The sequence below is a fragment of the Tauraco erythrolophus genome, chromosome 22, assembly GCF_009769465.1.
Source record: "Tauraco erythrolophus isolate bTauEry1 chromosome 22, bTauEry1.pri, whole genome shotgun sequence".
In the NCBI taxonomy this organism is placed as follows: domain Eukaryota; kingdom Metazoa; phylum Chordata; class Aves; order Musophagiformes; family Musophagidae; genus Tauraco; species Tauraco erythrolophus.
The window spans coordinates 12740187-12757903 of NC_141486.1; the positions used below are offsets into that span (position 1 = coordinate 12740187).

The following is a 17717-nucleotide window of genomic DNA, read 5'->3' on the forward strand; positions in this document are numbered from 1 at the left end:
CAGGTAAACATCTATGACTCTCTCAAATATATGCTGCTTCCAGCTCTTTTCTATTTTTTAGGTAAAATTATATTTTTTTTCCTGTACTTGATGTCCTTGGACTAAATCAAAGTTTATATTCAGTAGTGTACTACAGGTCTTTTTCTGAATAGAAACTTCAGACGGTACCAAACCCTGTGTTTTCATATTTGTTGATACTATGATGATATTTTCAGAATTATAAAACTCTGAAGTACAAATGTAGGCTTCCCTGTGACACTATCGTAGAAATAGGAATTCAAGTTTCTGCAAGCCTGTTGAGCAGCTTTATTGTAACTTCGAGATCAGTAAAGTTTGTTAGCTTTGGCTCAGCAATGAGACTATTAGAGAGGAACTTATTCCATGCAGACATATAGGTGGGAATTCACTATTCTCTGTCAGATAGAATTTTAGTTCTGCAGCAGTGCTAAGTGAACCAGAACCAGGTAGGATCTGGCAAGCTACCAGAACCAATAAGGCCTCACAAAGCATAGAAAGATATAGTTTAGAGACACTTAAAAATTGTTCTGTGGTACCAATCTGATAGCCAGTGCTGGAACATAAGTTTATTTATCCTGTTTCCATCAATGGTCACTTTGGACAGACAAACAGGACATGCCTTCTGCAACAGAGAAAGCCATGCCTTGTCCTTCATCATTGCCTCATAAAGGCTGCTTCACACTAAGAGCTTCTATTTTCATGAGGATCGAAAGAAAAAGTACCTGTGTACTGCAGAGAGGAGCATATAAGTGTTATATCCAAGGTCATTTTATAAAAGGGGATTGAGATAATCACAATGACATAATGCAACAGTGCCAAGAAGTAGGCGTATTAAAAAACACAAAGACAGAATGGGACAGCAGACAGAGGAAAAGGGGGTGAAATGCTGAATTGTACATGTCTTGAAATCATGTAATAAATGTGTAACTACCTAAAGAATGAGCTAGATCTGAGGAAACAGGACTTTTGTGAGGTGGCAACATCTGTAAACATAGAGATACACACCTATATACCTGAAATTAAAACCTAACAGCTAGTATGTCTATATTCAACACACTCTGCAATAAAATAATACTTCAATTTCTAGTCTTTCTACTATGCATTTAAATTAAAAAGAACATATATTGAAAAACTTCCCATGAAGCACTGAAATTTATCTTAAAATACAGATCTAGATTCCAATGAAAAAAAGAATTACATATGCAGATTTGAGGTGTTACCATTTTCAGTCTTCCCTAAATACTTACAGTTATAACACAACAGTAGACCAGCTTCGCCATCTTCATATACATCAATAGCTGCAACAAAATTAACCTGCAATGACAATGGGAAAGGGTAATGAACAGGCAGAGGATACTGAGGTTATTAAAACCAGTTGGGGGAATGCACAGCTACAGATAAAAAAAAAATATATGGAAAAAAAAAAGCAGCCTCTTTTGTGATTAATTTTCAGGATGCTCTCAGGATGGAAATCAATTTCATTTGTATTCAGTTCTGTACAGTACTGAATATTCAATACCACAACCCATACTATAAAGCAATAATAACTGTATGGGTCAAGAACTGTTAAACAAATCTGGAAGTTTATTGTCTATACCAAACACTTTTTGGCCCAAAGTTTCTATGTCTATACCAAACACATTTTGACCCATCCTTTGTAGTGACTGAAAGCCGTTTCTGGTTTGGGAGGCAGGGAAGTAATTTGGTGCCCCATTTCAACATCACAAAAATCACTGGCTCATATTAACTATCTGCTTTGTTTGTGTTTTCAAAGGAAATAAGGATTCCTGGGGAGAAGAGGAATGAGGTGGTGGGGTGGCGGTGTACTTCTCCATCCCCATTCTTTATCTGTAGTTCCTCCTCATCCAGATTAAGACAGATTTCCAGTGCTGTGGAGAAGCTTACACCGTTTCGCCCATGCTAGGAATACCAAATCTCTTCATCATCATTTGAATAAATATTCAGATATTTATTCATCTGAATAAAAATACAGATGATTTAAAAAGAAAATTACCTATTAACAAGAACTATCAAATGAAGAGAGTAGTCCCTTATCTCATTACAAGGAAGAAAGCTGGTTAAAAACAACAACAGAAAGATTAACTGTGCAAAATCTTCCTTTTTTTTTTTCTGTCTAAAGCTGTATGTCACATCCATATTTAGAAACAATTAAAATGATCTGATTTTCAGAGATGCTGAAGACCATTATCTTCCCAGCAGCAGGAAATACTGAAGCTCTTTACTGAAAATCAAGACATTTGCTTAAATCTCAACCCTGCGTCCTAGTCAGGAAGATTCAGTTAATTTATTAGTTGACTGGGCAGCAGTTTCTTAAACAGAACTAAAAGCTACGTGTAAATATTTTAGCCTTAGTACATGCAAATAGGAAAATCTGAATGAGATACTGGTGGCCAACAACTGAAGTAATTTGGCTGAAATTTCTTAAACAATAAAACACTAAGACCACAAAGAAAAAGCAAAAAGCAAACTATTGACTAAGAAAGGAGAAAAAATCATTTATGCTGACAGTGATATTCCAGAGCCTGAAAGATAGACTCTTTCCTAATGTGTCATACCTTATAACTACTTCTACTGGGAGTGACTATTATCACATATCCCAAAAGGAACAAAGAGAGTGCCCTAAAGCAGAGGTTATAGAAGTGAAAAGTAAGAGACATGAGGATCTCCACAAATTACACTCCCAGGTGGTCGGCATAGGATACACTGAGACTGCAAGAAATTATGTTCAGCATGGTTCTGCAAGAAAATAGTTTCAACGATGAAAACTTACCTTGTTTGTTTCAACATGATGCAATCTATAGGACTCCCCAGTACTCTCATTGACTAAATCAAACTGATGCCGATATGCTACACAGATCATATTGTCACTGTCTCCAGCAGGTCCATCCACCAGCGTCATCACCACTGGAGGGTCAGAAAGGCATATTTCCTACAATGTAAATAACAGAATTATTCTCTTTTTCAAGCTTCTACTGTGTGTGCTGCAGGTACTCCATGAATTTAAAGGGATGTGCTCTAAGCACAGAAACAGGATAAAGAACAAGAAGAAACTTAATTCAAAAAAGCTAAAAGATTTCTTTGGCATACATACAATGGAACTCCATCATATGGCTTCTCACTTTTACTTGTCTGGAGGTTCAGGAACAAAAAAAAAGAGCATGCTCTTCGTCTCTTTCTCCCCACTAGCTGAGTGCTGCCTAGTCAGTTAAGGTAATTAGTGATTAGATTACACGTACCCGGATGTACTGGAACTCCTCTACTGGAGATTCAGATGACAAGAGCAGAGAGCTGCTGGTTAAACTGTTGCATGGATTATATTTCTTTGTGACGAGAAGTAGTTTGTTCCGAATAGCCACAACAATCCTCAGTTCACTTCCATGGTGAGTATTAATGGCATACAAATGGCAGCCTGGGGAAATAATGCTCTAGATTGTAAGTGTTTGGGGTAGGGTCTGCTTTTTTTTTTTTCTGTATTTGTATGATGATTAGTATAACAGGGCTCTGATGCATGACTTAGCAACACAGAATTACAAACCTCCCAATAGGATAGCATTAACTTCTAGAAAAAGACAAAAGGCTATGACTCTCTTGAAATCTATTTTTCCCCTTACTCCTTTTGCAAGTAAAGGCTAAATATTTATCCAAAAAATGGATTTTCTTTATTCTGCAGTTTCCAGCTTTCCAAAGCAGCTTGCTTCTGAAGACCAGAACATTTTTACATCTACTAAAATAACTGGCACACCTAAACTAATCTAAGCACTACTTAGACTGTACTACTACTGGAGATTTGCCAGTGTTCCTCTACCTTAAAACGTCCTTTATTTCAGTCTCACATGCCTACGTAATTCTTCTCATACCCCTTAATCCTGAAAGCAACATACTTATTTTTCTCTAGAGCTTTTCAGCAGCAGTGATTGCCCAGTAACATGGTATTTCTACAAAGTTCTAAATTGTCACGCTGGACTATACCAGATTTATTTTCACATATAAGCTTAACAAAGTTTGAATTGACTGTTCAGAAAAAAAACTAAAGGTGAACACCTACAACTGCCTCAAGGGAGCTATTAAGCCCCTGGCAACTACAGGCATCATACCTCGGTGGATGTTTTTAACATAGAACAATAAAATCACCTTTTGTTCTCTCCAGTTTATTTTCTCTGCAGTCGTATTTGCTTCTTATCATTTTCTTTGTTTCTATATCTTTTTGGACAGCACTGAGTCTGAAGACAAGGAGACGAGAGTCTTTCCCTGAAGGATGAAGGGAGCCAGGAGACACAGTAAGTTAAAAAAAATTGGTGGTAATTTGAAGTTAATACTTCCAAAGAGAAGAAGCATCTAATAAACAGAGCAAAGAAAGACAAAGCATAATGCTTCTCTGGGGACAAGCTGCAATGTCATACAAGTCTGCTTATGAACTCTCTAGGCTTTACTATTCTAGAAACCAATCCCTTCAGTTCAGGTGGTGCTGCACCAAAGAATGACATAAGAGCTTTGAAATAGTGAAATGTACGCTATTCCACAAATATACAAAATTTTGCAAGATAGCAAAAATATAATAGACATTAACTACATGGCAAGAGTAAAAGGGTTAACTTTAAAAGCTGGTACCATCCAGCAAAGCAGCTGATAACTGGATCCTTAACAGAGTTTGAAGTCCTTCGGGATGTAGACTGGTTTTGCTTATCAGTTCTTCAAAGGTAGGCAAGTTAGGTTCAAAGCATATTCCAGCTGCAAAAATAATACAGTATCTACTTCCATGGCTAAATCTGTTTCCCATAAGGATAGATATGAGTGGAATCTTCAACTCCTAGATTTAAAACAAATAAATAAATGAGGCACTACTACTTGGGAAATAAGTGACTTAAGAGTAGTTTCTTATCTAAGAAACCAAGTTTCTTAAAATGCAAGCAAGGCAAGATTTTCTGACAAAGGTGGAGTCTTTTACTAAACTAGCTGGTCTGGCTGGAAAAATTAAGCATGCTCTCTTAATATACAGTTGGTATGGATCCCACCATAAATGTAAAAGCAAAATCACGGGTGCTGCCTTCAATTCTGAGAGAAAACAACATGAATCAGGTCATCTGGCCCCTGCATGACCTTCTTTCCCCAGAGCAAGTGTAAGAGAAGAGAAGATGCCACACTTCCTTAAGTCTGCCCCAATTTGAAACATTAAGTAATATGACTCAGAAAGCAAATTCTTACTGTCAACATTGACAAAAGGAAAATAAAACATGTGCAATCTCTCTCTTTTCAAGAACATGTGCACACAAGAATCTGTGCTTCCATGAACGAGTTCACAGAAGAATGGCAAGCAACATTCACATCTTTTTGGAGGGAAAGCCAAAAATCCATGAGCTAAGTCAAATGTTCAAGCACAGTGTTAATGCTCTCATCAATTCAGTCTCTCTTTGGACTTACTCCTGTCTTTGGAGCTCAGTTAGTTATTCCAAACATAACAACCTGAAGAATCCAGCATCAGAATCCAGCAAATTCCTCAAATAAGCAAAGATGGTAAATACAGTTTTCTATGGTGGGGACAAATCTTATTAGTCAGACAAACATCAAGGCACAGAAAACACACATCTTATGTTTGTAATGTCAAACAAGTTGCCAAAAGATAAACTATGCTGTAGATTTACAGCAAGTCAACTAGTCCATGCTTTGGGTCCTCGCTCTTTTCTAAAGCCTTTCTCCTTTTGATAAGGCTGTCTATAAGGTGTTTCCCACTCTATCCAAGAATCTCTTCGACTTCATAGAATGAGAATCACAGAATGGTTTGGGTTGGAAGGGACCTTAAAGACTATCTAGTTCCAAACACCCTGCCATGGGCAGGGACACTTTCCACTAGACCAGCTTGCTCAAAGCCTCATCCAACCTGGCCTTGAACACTTCCAGGGATTGAGCATCTACAACTTCTCTGGGTGACTTGCTCCAGTGCCTCACCACCCTCAGAGTAAAAAATTTCTTCCTTAGATCTAATCTAAATTTACCCTCTTTCAGTTTAAAGCCATTATCCCTTGTCCTAACACTACAAGCCCACTCCAGCTTTCTTGTAGCCCCTTTAGGTACTGGAAGGCTGGTGTAAGATAACCTCGGAGCCTTCTCCTCTCCAGGCCGAACAACCCCAACTCTCTCAGCCTGTCTCCAGAGCAGAGGTGCTCCAGCTCTCGGATCATCTTCGTGGCCTCCCTCTGGACCCGCTCCAACGGGTTTGCGTCCTTCTTGTGTTGGGGACCCCAGAGCTTAATGCAGCACTGCAGGGGTGGGTCTCACGAGAGCAGAGCAGAGAGGCAGAATCCCCTCCCTCGGCCTGCTGCCCATGCTGCTTTGGATGCAGTCCAGGACACGGCTGGCTTTCCAGGCTGCCAGTGCACATTGCTGGCTCATGCTGAGCTTCTCATCAACCAACATCCCAAAGTCCTTCTCCTCAGGACTGCTCTCAATCCATTCTCTGCTCAGCCTGTACTTGTGCTTGTGATTGCTCCGACCCATGTGCAGGACCTTGCACTTGGTCTTGCTGAACTTCATGAGGTTCTCACAGGCCCACCTCTCCAGCCTGTCAAGGTCCCTCTGGATGGCATCCCTTCCCTCCAGCGTGTCAGACACATCACACACCTTGGTGTCATCAGCAAACCTGCTGAGGGTGCCCTCGATCCCACTGTCCATGTGGACAACAAAGATGTTAAACATCGCCAGTCCCAACACCGACCCCTGAGGAACACCACTCATCACTGGTCTCCACTTGGACCGATTGACCACAACTCTTTGAGTGCAACCATCCAGCCAATTCCTTATCCACCAAGTGGTCCATCCATCAAATCCATGTCTCTCAAATTTAGAGACAAGGACGTTGTACAAGACAGTGTCACAGACTTCTCTGAAACTATCCTTGCCCATGGCACTTGACCGCTAGCTAATATGTTCCATGTTAGATGCAATAATTTTGGGCTCTGATTTCACTTCAGAAAAGGCATAAGGCAGAGTTAGTTTTAGAAATACAACACTTGGTGAATACTGTTATCATGAGTTTTCTGTTAACCAAGTACAAGACCTGTCATCAACTTTTGCAATAACTGCTTATGATTACGCGATACCTGCTCAGAAAGTCTCACAGCTTGTTGGCAACTCTTGGAGAGTGCAAATTATCCCATGGCTGTGGTTGCTGCTTAGCAACTAATTGATCGTTTTTGTCAATTTAAAGTCCTTAACAAGTATGTGGCATCTTTATTTAGGCAAGGAATCAAGAGTGGCTCTCAAATTCATGGAACATTCATGAAATGTTATGAAATGAAAAATGTAATCACGGGCTCGCCCGTTCACCCACTGTTTTACAACTACTGCACAATTCTTGGTGCTGCATGTGAGAATTTTCAAACACCATCACATACATAAAAACCTACACATGACCAAACACCTTAAAACGCTCTTCCATTTCTACCAACTTTGATTTTAAGCCAAAGCAGCTATTGACACAACCTGAAGGAAGGCCATCTTTCCCGATACAGAATCAGTTGTAATTCTCATGACTACCATGACTTGCCTTGAGATCAGAGATGGTTTTTAATGCAACAGTTCAAGACTGAAAAAAGCTTATTCTAAATTTATTACCATTTTCTCCTAGATTCTGCCTCTGATTAAGTAGCTGCTCCTCCAGTGATAACTATAGTGTTCAGTCTTCGTACCTGAGCTACTATTTCAGCTAAATATTTTACAAATATTCTTGGTGATGCAGACAATTCCAAAATGCTACATATCTATGTACCCATAGCAAAACTCAATAACTTTTCCTAGCCAGTCTCAATGTCTGCATTCTTCAAATTAAGAAATGATTGTAAACAGGCAGATATAGTGGAGAGCAAGTATTACCCCCTAAATGAAGCACTGTTATTTTTGGAGGTTATGCCAAACTTCAGAAGACCTTTTATGCTTCTATCAAACATGTCATATTTACCTCTGTGAAGATGCTATGTGTGTGCAGCAAAGAATAACACATACGATAACTTCTTTCCTGGGCAGGCATTTCACTATGAAGGCAGCACAATGACCACTGCCTTCACTGAAATTAGTTTGATATGCTTTTAAAAAGGAACTGGGATTTAAATCCCCATAGGCCACAAGATCTGCACCCCAGATGTTGACAGTAAGCTTGCCTTTCAGCAGACATAGATCTTCACCTTTCCTTGTTGTTTAAAATAGCCCTGGCCCCTTGACCAGTGTGCCCTCTAGGATGCATCACTCCTCTTTCACAATACTAGTTCTTTTGCAGACGTTACAAACAACCCCACTATAGTATTAGATTTATCTGTGGCTACCTACAAAAGTGACCGTCGTCGGAGCTTTCTTAGCTTTTCTTAACCTCCTACAGACTTGATTCTTCCAAGTGGAAGCAGTTCTTCCTCATCCCCCACCTCACCCACTTGTCCAGGCATTTCACAAAATGAAACTGGAACAACAACAACAAAAAAGTGTTTGGAGGACAAAACAGATCCATTTCTGTCCCTTGCCTCTCATTACTAGGACAAATTTAACCAGTATATGTCCCAAACTAGCCCACTATAGTGTTAGATTTAACTGTGTCTGCATTAGAGCAGTGGCCGTTGCTACCAAAGCAATTTGTGCTGCTGTCATTGATACTTGTTGTATTGGTGCCTTCTTCAACACCTTCACTTGGAATAAGCTCTTGCTGATAGTTAAACTTAAAAAGTTAACCCTATAGCATATAACATTTTATCCTAAAAACCCACAAAGTCTTTGAATGCAGTTTATGAGCCCAGAATGAGCATGCTTTTGCTCATCTAACTCATTAGTTTCTCATTTTTGCTGCTGAGGTGTAGTCTGAAAATGAAAGGCAAGTATGATTTTTCTTCCATCTCAGATCTTAATTTCAATACGGTATGCGAATACAAAATCGGAGGCCAGAATTCTAGCAAGTATGAAAGAACTTTCTCCTAAATGCTTCAGAAAGCATCCATATCAAGAGTTAAAAATCTCTGCAATTTTTTACATGAGTAAGACTCTATGAGACTATGTTTGAAGTGTCATGAATCGATGCCAGTAATACCTTGCTCTGTTACCTCAAAATGCCTGCTTACATCTCTCTCTCCAGGTTTAACCAAAGAGTACAACGTTTTGACTATTAAACATAATAATCTTTTCTAGAAACTTCACGAACTAAACTTCAGATACAACTACTCTTTTCAGAACTTCAGAATCATCAGCCATGCTCAAAGTGTCTTGAGAGAGAACTGCTAACAGCTCTCAGGTAGTTTGAGCCAGTTCTGTAAGGTTCCAGGGTGAATTTCGTCAGATGTGTCCAAACTGGGCAACTCCCAATGACACAAAAGGAACCATGTTTTACCTTAAGTTTGGGTAAATGTAACTTCAGCCAATACTGAGCAAACAGACATTATGTGGTAAAAAACAATAAACCAATCATATTTATAATCCTATTCTTCATGTTACACATAAAGATCCTGTTCTTGCTTTGTGTATCTTCACTTTGTGAAATTCAATAACAGACTATTGGGTAAAAAGTACTTAATTGAAAAAGTGCGCATTTTCTGCACATTTAATGCTTCCAAATCAGGCTGAAAAAGGAAACATTGCCAGTTCAAACAACATTTAAGTTTTTTTATACAAGAACCTTCAAGAAAATACATTCTATAGCACTAGGATGTGGTGACAGCTAACAGAATAAATACCAACAAAACATATTTGGTAAAATAGTGACAGCGCAAGTAATTTCCCCCATGTTTTTTCACAACTGAATAAACATATAATTCAATCAAGGAGATTTCCAATGAACATCAAGTTCCAACAGTGGCTGAAGAAAGACCATACGACCAGTTTCAGGCTTGCCTTGAAGGAAGCATGAATGAGCATTTAGAGATTTCAGCCCCCCTGTCCCAGCCTTTTAGAAAAATAACAACTGCTGTACCTACTCCCTTATTCTAAATGAGGCATCTGATATACTCACCACTGATAGACATGATTGCCTCGAGACATACGTACTCAGCATGAGCCATGTTCATATGAGAATCAAAGAACAGGGACCTCTCCTACCTTTGTCTGTTCGGGCAATCAAAAGATCCAGAGCTTCCAACACATGCATCTGCTTTATTTGAAGAGTTTTATCAAACACTTGCACTGACGGTTGACCATCTAAAAAAGAATCACACATATTTATCCAAATTCCTGCTAAAATTTGCCAGTCACTGTTTTTGACCTTATCTTTCTTATTACAAGAATCCAATTTTTATTTTACAAAAATGAAAAAACCTGCATAAAGCTGCTATGTACGCCACAGCATCAGAGCCAATACCTCCTCACGAGTGAGTTTTATCATTGCCATGGATCAGATTATGCAACTGAAGACTAAAAAGGACCTTCCTTTGGAAAGTTTGAGAATTATCACTGAGAACTAACTTCATTCCCTCAGTCCTGCTGGCCTTATGTGGCACATAGAAGGTAACAGGTCAAACTAGCAATATCATTGCTGTGGAAGAAGCAGGCTTGCATTGTCACATAGGGCTTTGCCTTCATGCTTACTATCATGAAGGGCTAAGAAATCCAGACAAGCCATTTAAATGCTCCTTGAGCTTGCACGTGACTTCACAAGTCTTTTCAGATGGTCAAGAAAACAACATCTGAAATACTGAAACATTCAGAAATCTGCATGAATATTGAGTCCCAAATACAGCTTGATTTTGCTGCAGAGAGAATTTTTGCAACTAGGTTACATAAGTGCAATAAATTCACTGGGATTGGTAACTAACCTTGTAGGTGAAGACCTGTGAACACCTGAACAGAGCTTATGAACATACATTTTCAAGAAAATGGTCAGATACATAAAAATTGATACAAAAATACTAGATCATTTACTAACCATTTATTAACAAGATGCCAGCATCTGTAGAAACCAGCAAGGACTGACCCCAAGAATCTGCACAGACAACTTCATGAGGAAAGTTACTGCAGAAAGATTGAGATTCCCAAGGCTATGAAGTAACACAAGGGATATATATAAAGTACATGAAGAAATACAGACATACCGACACAGAATGTGATGGACAATGAAATAAATTGTAATAAAAGTAATTTAAATTTAAAGTAATAAAATGTAAATGCTTTTGGCAGGATACATTTCCAAACAGTATATTTTTCTGAATTTGATATATCAAAATTTAGTTAATTTTGTTGTAGAGGAAATACTCTTCATATTAATTGGGTTTGGAGACTAATAAGTGTAAGACACACTCCTGAAAAACTAGAATTAAAACACGTGCAGCTGATACTCAGTGCAACTCTGGAAACACTCAAAATGTATTTTATTTTAAAAAAAACACTATAGACATAAAACACATGTACCACCATGCACGTGCAATTTGCTTACATATTCTGGCTCAGTTTGTGATGGTTAGTCACCAGCGCATGGTACAGTTAGAAATGTCTTTCTATCAAATGGTTCTTTTGTCATGTGTTCTTTGTACTTACCTCCCAGAGTCTGCCCCTCCTCCCCCAATTTAAATATTAGCTGAAGTCTCTGAAATTCTAGAAGCACTTCTGAAGCTTCTGTATATAAGATGCATGTAGAAGAGTGTGGTTTGCATCTTTCACTCCCTAATGCCCTTCAACAAAATCTGGTATTACAGGAAATAAAAGCACAACTGAATTTTGTTTCAAACTTGATGCAGAAGTTAAAATAAAAGACGATTGTGTATGGAAGATGGCATTTTCATCAAATATTCTCAGATATTAAAATATCCACACTTGTTCTAACTTGAGAAGTTAAAAGCTTCTGCCTCCAGGCTCATCCTCTATTAATCTGATATTTGCTACAGAATCACTCTCACAGAATCACGGAAACACAGAATCTTAGGAATTGGAAGGGACCTCAAAGGATCATCTAGTCCAATCCCCCTGCCGGAGCAGGACCACCTAGATCAGATCACACAAGAACGCGTCCAGGCGGGTTTTGAACATCTCCAGAGAAGGAGACTCCACGACCTCTCTGGGCAGCCTGTTCCAGTGTTCTGTTACCCTTACTGGGAAGAAGTTCTTCCTAGTGTTTAAGCGGAATCTCCTATGTTCCAGCTTATATCCATTTCCCCTTGTCCTATCATTGGATGCTTTGACATACTTTGACACTATACATTTAATTTTTTGCTGCTACAGCATCTAATTACAAAAGTAAACAAACAGTATGCAGAACTGATATGCAATGCCAAACTTGATAGTGTTTAATTTTTCATTACTCTCCTCAGACAGATGGGTTCACTCACCTCCTTTTTACAAAAGCTTGTAGTTGCCAAGTTAGCTGTGGCATCCTCTTTCACAGCAGTTTTCAATTTCAATGCCTAATACAAACAGATGTTTTATTTACACTGAGTATTTGTCAGTAATACCCAAGCTAAAGACTACAAAGAAAGGACTACAATTTAGGACTACAAAGTAACTCCAGTTTGGAATTCCTATCACATTTTAAGTAATTAGAAAAGAAGCAGAATTCTGTATATCCTGAACAAAGTCTGCATGATTTGATAGAGGGCTGCTAGATACCTTTTCAGCCAAAACATATGTTGGTTGGATTTTTTTTGTTTGTTTGTTTTTTAAATGGAAACTCAAAATCAGAAAAGAAGTGTCAAATACAGTAACAGAGAAAAGTCTCCACCTCAAATCATACAAGCTAGTCATCTACACAATTCATTCCATAAGCCAGCTGTACAGAGGATCCTTTTATCAACTATACAAGCTGGCCTTTCATTTGCAAAACTTCCTAACAAATCACTAAGTCAAACTATATAGATACATCGCCAGGGATGCCAAGGACTCACAGCCACAGCATCACAAATTCTTCAACTAGAAGTAACTAGAAGCCAGACGATTCTGAAAGGGCTAAGAGCTCCAGAGAAACGCTGTATAAACCTAGTGTCAGTGAGATACAGTGTCTGTTTAAGGTATCCTACATACCATTATTGCTAATCTTTAAAGTGACGACAATGGAATTGCTACAGCATTCTTTAATGCAAAGTTTAGAAATAACCTAAACCAATTTTACTGCCCTAAAGTTTGCCTACCATCACGCACGGTCTCTGTGAAATGGCAGTGATCAGCTGTATGCACATTTGCACATGCAGCTTACAGAGACGCACAAAATACTTCATTGCATTAACATTTTCATTTCGCCTCATCAGTTGGTAGAGATCACCTTGACAATAAATAAATTACTTAAACATACTGTTGAGTCATCAGTGAGTTTTGTTTACTACCTAAAAACTTAACTGACTGTAACTAAGGGACAGACACATTCATAGCGTTTGGCAAGAACAATCAAGAGCTACTTGCAAGGCATGACTGAAACGCATTCAAGACTACAGTTTGTAACTTAGAAGGAACTTCTTTTAGGGAAACGAAAGATTTAAACGTGAGAAGAACCTCCAAGAAAAACAAATAGGTATTTATGAATTTTTAACATACATATTAGGTTTCTCTTCGATGAACACTACGCTGGGGATGAAAGTCTTGTTCAAGAAAATGGTCCCAACTATATTTGTTACATGAGTATCTCATCAACATTTAACAACGGGCGGGGGGGGGGGGGGCAGAATCAAGCTTATAGGTTTCTATACTTTTGATAATCAAGTTTTTCTTTAACTTCTGTAAAGTAATTAGTAAACTTAGGGAATAAACCATTGGTTACTTCTGTCTGAATATTACAAACAGGTTCACTTTTTCTTCCCTCTACTCCATCTAGAGTGACTAGCTATTTCAAGATGGTTGGGGAAAAGGTGAGCAAAGCACAGAGAATAGACTTTGCAGCTTTAACAGCCCTGAGTTTCTTTTGCACCAGCTCTCAACTACCTGGCTCCATCCTCTACCTTTAACAGGATCTGGAACTTCTCAGACTCTTCCACTCTTTAGCTTAGTAACTCAGAAAAAAAAAAAAATGGGAGGGAAGGGAGGAGGCTTGAGTTTTGTTGTTGTTGGGGTTTTTTGTTTGTTTTATTTCATTTTTTTCTGTTTTGGTTTCCTGCTCTGTTAACTCCTGCTGAGTTAAATTAGCTCAGAAAAGAGGTATTCTTAAGATAAGCAGCAGAACTGTGTCTCACCAGTCCAGGATCAAGAAAAGACAAGCAGAAAGAGACAAGGGAACTGACGAGCATAGACACCATCTTTTTTTTTTTTCTTGTGCTGCAATGAACTGTCAGATCAAACCCGACTATCTAAATCATTAGGAAGTTTTACTCCTCACTTAATCAAAATGTCACTAAGCCCACAGAATATTAGAGTCAGCGTCTGGTATGTTCAAAGATGTGTGGCAACCTCTGATTTAGCAGAAAGACTGTTGAAATTTCTTCTTGGCTAAAGTAGGGTAAATAATTTCTAAGAAATTCAATCTTAATAAAACATAGAGGAAATCCATGAAAGATTATGTTTCTCCAAAGCACGGAAAAAGAGAGCACTCTTCTGCTTGGAGGCCGAAAGCATCTGCTGCATGAAGTAGGGAAAGACTTTTTAGGTTTGATCCTTAGGTGTGATCTTTCCAAATTTCCTTTAGCTCAAGTATTTTATAAATATTTGTGTTTGGTACCTCAGGTGTTACAGATAAATACTTCTATTCATATTTTACCTTAACGTAGCTTAAACTAATGCAATACTACAAAACTATTTCTGACCACAGAGAACTGCATTAAGTCTTGACATAACTCCGCAAGCTAATCAAATTCTAACAAAAGGAGTGATGCAGTCTTTGTAAACATAGGTGCATACCTCCTAAATTGATCCTACCTGACCAAGTCGGACAAACTCTGCTTGCCGAGCTTCCTCTTTTTTCCGTGTTGATTTTGGGGACTCTGGTAACACATCACTGAAAGATCTTCTATTGAGCATATTCTAAAACACAACATGTTTGTTTTTAAAACTTAACCAAAAGTTTTCATAATCTTTTAATCTGATTTAAATTAACATAATATCATTTAAATTTTCTGTCTTTTTTTTTTGATATTTTCCTGTAGTGATGAAATTAACTGTATAGCTTCTCAGAGAACAGAAATGGCAACTCTCCCAAGTCTTGAGTGCTTTACTTTCCAACTTGTCATAGTTTATCACTGTCGTCTTCTATACAATCATAACAAAAGACCATAGACAAGAATATATGGACCAAAAAAACTTTAAGCAGATCTATTTAGTTAAGAGAAATAAACAGTGGGGAAAAAAATAGCACCTTGCTAATTCTAGAAGTACTGAACTTCTTTTTAGTTAGTTAAGAATCACCTTAAGAGTATGTCTTCATCACCTAAAATTAAGTTATCTCATTGCTACCTGAGGGTAAAAATGATCCAAATTTATACATAATGGAACAAGTAAGTGCAGTTCTTATGGTGATGAAAATAATACCTGTTTTGCAGAGCCTAAATTTCCTATTCCCTTGTTGCAGGTAAGCTTATGCAAAGTATGACATTGTTATGCTTCTCCTCACACTTGGTTTAAATAAATGCATGAAGAGTCCCATCCTGAAAGGAGTGCCTGCCAACTTTCCTATAACTGTAAAACAAGCTATATGACAATTGGTATTTAGCCCAATGTATGCAATTCAGTGCTCATTAGGATTACAGCCTTTTAAAGAACATTCAACCTACTAGTGAGAACAGGAAAGCACATATGAGGGATGCAGAGACTTCCAACTTACATTTACCTTGTGTAGATCAGGTATCAGGTCTTGGTATAAAGAGCGGATCAGCATGTCTAGAGTGCGTTGACGTTTCTGAGAAAACGTTGGGGTTTCCAAGGTGGCTTTTTCCCCATTTATTACTAATATTATGGAGAAGAAGATACATTATCTAAACGAACTATGACAACTTCCACTGACTCTAGTTTGCCTCTATACAAAAATACCTGTTTTCACCTTAGTAATTTATAGTTGCCTCCTTTTTGCATGTATTTTAGTGAACAATCATAGAATGGTTAGGGTTGGAAGGGACCTTAAAGATCATCTAGTAATAATGAACCCTTAAGCTTAAAAGAGAAAAATAAGTAATAGAAGAATTCTTCAATGCATGCCAATAACCTCCTAACTAATAAAAAAATTAAAGACAAACTGCTAATCAATTTAAGTACTAAACCAATTTAAATATGTGAAATGACTTATTAGTCAAGTACCTGTCCGGTAAGCATCTAACTGCAATCATCACAATCAGTTCTCAAAGATTTCTTTCTCACTGATTTAGAGGCAAGTAAGGGTCAATGAAAACAGGAACTGAATCATTACAAAATTTAAAAGTTCTTAAAGGTGCTGAAAGGCACCTATGCAGCATGCATTCAGAAAAGTTTATACTTTCAGGTTTTCAGAGCTGCTAACCTAACTCCTTCTATTACTAAATATTGAACAGTGTTATAAACACTTTCAGATCTCCAAGTCCTTTAAGAAAATGCAAAGATAATATGGCTGCACATTCTGCAAATGTAAAAGTCAGTTTGTATCCAGTAGCCTGAGAAGCATAATTGCATAGAAACTCAGTTTTTTGTTAATCTGACTGGAACAGTTTGATGGAACTGACACCTCACCTACGCTACAGATTTGAAAAAAAAATCTATACAGCACAGCAGCATGCACAAGAAAACGTGTTTATAGTTTAAATATAATTAATTTCAATTTATTAAAGCACTTATTAAAAAAGTGTTTCTAGCAGAAGACAAAATTACTTACGTTTCACTAACACAAAATCTCTAAACTCCTGATGATTTGTAAACACAGGTGGGGATGGAAGGGGAGGCCCAAAGAGAGGAACACTTTCTTCTGAAAATATTTTCAGTCTGTTGAAAGAACAAATCTTCACCTATATTGAAAGTCACATTCAAACCCCACTTTTATAGACACTATTCAAAACAGAAGAAAGAATTGGAAATTGTTATCTGGGTATGCCTTAGGTAGGAACTCCCATGGATCTAACAAAAAAAATTCACTTGGAATTATACACTTGAGCAAAATTCCACTTCCTTTACACAAGCTAACACTGACAGAACTTTGCAGTTCTACTCATAGAACAATGCTTTTAGTGGCACTAGCAAAGTGGAGTCCTTTTCAAAAAAGTTGTAAAAGAAGAGTTCTTTGCCTACAAAATATGTTCTCCTTATAGATTTCCACTTTACCTATGCATTCACCACACGCATGACCTATTTAATTCTTTTTTATTAGCAATGGCTTACTACAACTTCCAGTATCTCAGGAATAGCAAATTCATTTCACTGAGGAAGAAAGAGTCAGAATGACTTCCGTGACAACTGGATCTGCAGAGTTCCTTTGATCCATAGGGAATCCAGACATAGCAAGAATGAACATACAAAAACTGTGCATACAACACGCTCAGCAAATCGTAGGTTCTTTAAGGTAAGTACTTGGTACTTCAGGTGACAGTCTGCACAATTTTTTTCACTGTAAGATAGCAGTCAGACAAAGATCCTTCAAGCAGCATGTGCAGCTGATACAGGTCGCAGCAAGTTAAGTGGTAAAATTATAGATTCAACCCATCTCTACTGTTACACAAACCAGTCAGAATTTGCTTGCTCAAAAAATCTGCAGTGATTGGCTCTTATTGAGTCAAATGGATTATAATGGATTCGTCAGGTCTTTTTTCATGAAAGCTTAGAAACTGCATATACAATCTGAAACACAGTATTAC

The 17717-nt window shown here is 37.9% G+C and overlaps 1 protein-coding gene across 3 annotated transcripts in view; it reads right to left on the minus strand.

Moving 5' to 3' along the window:
* GARNL3 (GTPase activating Rap/RanGAP domain like 3) overlaps positions 1-17717 on the minus strand; it is a 46626-nt gene that overhangs the window by 10221 nt on the left and 18688 nt on the right. For 2 of the 3 annotated variants that reach the window (XM_086624962.1, XM_086624960.1), the window contains 10 exons: positions 16745-16851; positions 15728-15849; positions 14827-14931; positions 12321-12395; positions 10925-11036; positions 10102-10200; positions 4171-4287; positions 3276-3448; positions 2810-2968; positions 1266-1332 (listed from right to left, as the gene is read on the minus strand). In XM_086624962.1, coding sequence (XP_086481088.1) covers positions 1266-1332; positions 2810-2968; positions 3276-3448; positions 4171-4287; positions 10102-10200; positions 10925-11036; positions 12321-12395; positions 14827-14931; positions 15728-15849; positions 16745-16851 — 1136 coding nt within the window. The remainder of the gene's footprint in view (positions 1-1265; positions 1333-2809; positions 2969-3275; positions 3449-4170; positions 4288-10101; positions 10201-10924; positions 11037-12320; positions 12396-14826; positions 14932-15727; positions 15850-16744; positions 16852-17717) is intronic. The other variant, XM_086624961.1, reaches the window with a different exon arrangement.